Here is a 2,740-nt window from a genome sequence, read left to right as displayed (position 1 = left end):
ACGTTGAGTTTAGAGAAAAGAGCAAAGTAGGCTGGAGCATTACCTAATAAGCTAGCAGGATTGCTAGCTGCTGGAAGCACAGAAATCACCAGGAGCCTGCTTCATTTCAGGAGATTTCTGGTTTTGTTTTGTATTTGTCTCCAAACTTGACAACCTTCTTGCTTTATATTTGTCTGTCTTGCATAATAAATCTGTTTTGGCTTTTTACCTTCTATTTTGTTTGGTAATGAGTGATTTCAGGGTGGCTGGCAGCAGTTGGCATTTTGTTCCTTCAGGGCAGCCGGCCCATTTTATTTTGTAATCCCAGGGAGTCCTAAGAGCCTGGGAGATCATTGTCCACAAAGCTGTAAGGTCCAGATGGACTACTGGTTAGACAGAGATTTACTAGGAGAGGAGCTGGCCCTGAAGCAAGATTCGGTCAAAGCCCCAAGGATATGTTGTAGAGCAGTAGAGAGAGACTCTGCGTCTCTGGGCTCACCTCTTGTCATGGGCTCAACCCATGACAAGACCAAGGGATTGACATATTGACATGTTTTTGTTCAATATATATTTGGTAATGTTGGAGTGATGTTGTAGCTATGATGGTCCAGGAATTATGGGAGAGAGAGAGATTTTTTTTTTTAGGTTGATTACATTTTATTGGACCCTACTGCATTGTTGGGGAAAAGTTAGACAGGCTTTTTGAATGCAAGGCATTCTTCATTGGGTCTGAGGAGGGAAGCACGCACAGTAATAGTTAAGAACAATAGGTAGAGCTGTGAAATTGAAGGGAGAAATTCCCAGGGGTAGCAGACCAACAGTTAACAGAAGAAATTGGCTTCTTGTATAGTTTCTGGACTATCACAGCTAAAACCATAATTTACACTATCACAAGAAAAGAGCCTTGAATACTGGGGGAGAACCTAGTAGCTCAAATAGCTTGAACCTATTGAAAAAAGGGTTATTACCTGTGTCACATTATAGCACAAAGTATATTTATCATTCTTAAAATCCTCAAGACGATTTAAATTTGGGTCTCAGTTTAATTCACAGACATCGTGTATTACTAATTTTTTACTCAAAGAATTATACTCCAACTGAAGGGTGATGCCAGGTTGTAACTGAGGGCAAAAGAACTTGTAAAGATGTTAGCAAGTTCTTTAATCTTCATTCCTACTGGATTTAAAAATGACACCCCAAATTTTGAGAGTGACTAAATTGTGTTGAGCAAACTTCAGTTATGCTTCACTGATTCTCCGTATGTATTTGTTCAGGTACATCAGACCCTACTTTGTGCAATATGCTGGAAACTTGAGAGGCCCTGAGAACTCCAGCCTTGTAAAAAATCATACCGAAGAATTGCATTCTTGCATGTAGTTCCCTTTGGCAATGAAAAAAAGAAATGGGATAAAGCAAAAGCTGTGGAACTTCTGAGCAAAAATAAATTATAACTGAGATTCCATGGGAAATGTGATGTTGTGTGTATAAATCATTCCTGCAATTTTGAATTCAATTCCATATGATTCTGATACTTGAAATTGTTTGCAAATTTAGCACAGTTAGCTGTTTAGTTGCTCTGTGATTTTTTTTTTTTGTCTTATGCTTGCTTTCTTATAGAATGCATTTAAACTTTTATGCTGATGGTGAGCATTTCCCTGTATTTTATGTTTCAGTTTGAAGCTGCTTGGGTGCTGACAAACATTGCCTCTGGAAATTCCCTTCAGACTCGAATTGTGATTCAAGCAGGAGCTGTCCCCATCTTCATAGAGCTGCTCAGCTCAGAGTTTGAAGATGTACAGGAGCAGGTAAAAATTAAGAGTTGTGGTTCTCTTTCTTTCTACTTTGAAACGGGATCAAGGACTGCTTCATAAAAGAATCAAATGCTTCTGGAGAGGAAAATGACCTGATGGACAGTTCTGTACAGATACTGATTTACTAATTCTTGTGATGCAGATTGACCTGTTAGTGAAAGCAACTGTAATATGCCATATTTTGCCTTTTGCTAGACTGTCAAGGTAATTTTAAGTGGCTTAATGCATCTTGTCAGTGAAATAGGGATAACACTTTCCTACCTTCTAAAGAGGTTGTGAAGCCTCCCTGATGTTTGAAAAAATATTTAGAAATATAAAATATTAAAGCTTCTATTTTTCTGGCTGGTAAAACATGAATGAAAATGATGGCTCTTTCTCTAAAACAAAAAAAATGCTGATATGTAACAATACTTGTTACATGCCTCTTGACTGATGTAAGCAAAAGTGTTCTGAAACAGAATACAACTGTATGGAGCTGATGGTGCATTTTGAGGGGGAGTGATTAACATGAAAGAATACAGCATTGTTTTATTCTGTCAACAACAGTGAAGTGTCTCTTCTGCAAACTAGATTAATATATTTCAAGGACAGAAGGGGCCATAGTGATAATTTAGCCTGACTTCCTGCATAACACAAAATTTTCACACAGTAATTTGTGCATGAAGTCTAAACATCATTTGAGCAAGAGCACATATGTTAAAATTAAGACACTCGTGCTTTGAAGATTTCAAGTGGTGAGAAATCTTTGTAGGTTATTTCAGTAGTTTATCATCCTAGCTTAAAAAAAATGTACCTCTCCTATGTATGAACTTACCTAGCTTCAGTTTCTAAGGAGGGATTTTGTTAATTAAAAAGTTCTTTATTTTCTTACCATGGAACAACATGTAGGTTGTGATCAGCCAACCTCTTACCAGACATTGGCTCATAGATTTGGAAGTTGATATCTGATG

General features: G+C 37.6%; 1 protein-coding gene across 2 annotated transcripts in view; it reads left to right on the top strand.

The window, feature by feature from the left end:
• KPNA1 (karyopherin subunit alpha 1) overlaps nt 1–2,740 on the top strand; it is an 88,642-nt gene that overhangs the window by 38,930 nt on the left and 46,972 nt on the right. For both annotated transcript variants that reach the window (XM_019516083.1, XM_019516084.1), the window contains exon 6: nt 1,653–1,784. In XM_019516083.1, coding sequence (XP_019371628.1) covers nt 1,653–1,784 — 132 coding nt within the window. The remainder of the gene's footprint in view (nt 1–1,652; nt 1,785–2,740) is intronic.

The sequence above is a fragment of the Gavialis gangeticus genome, unplaced genomic scaffold, assembly GCF_001723915.1.
Source record: "Gavialis gangeticus isolate Ggan-Ray unplaced genomic scaffold, GavGan_comp1, whole genome shotgun sequence".
NCBI lineage: Eukaryota > Metazoa > Chordata > Crocodylia > Gavialidae > Gavialis > Gavialis gangeticus.
Note: the sequence above shows the minus strand (reverse complement) of the source record. Positions and strands in the feature narration are given on the sequence as shown.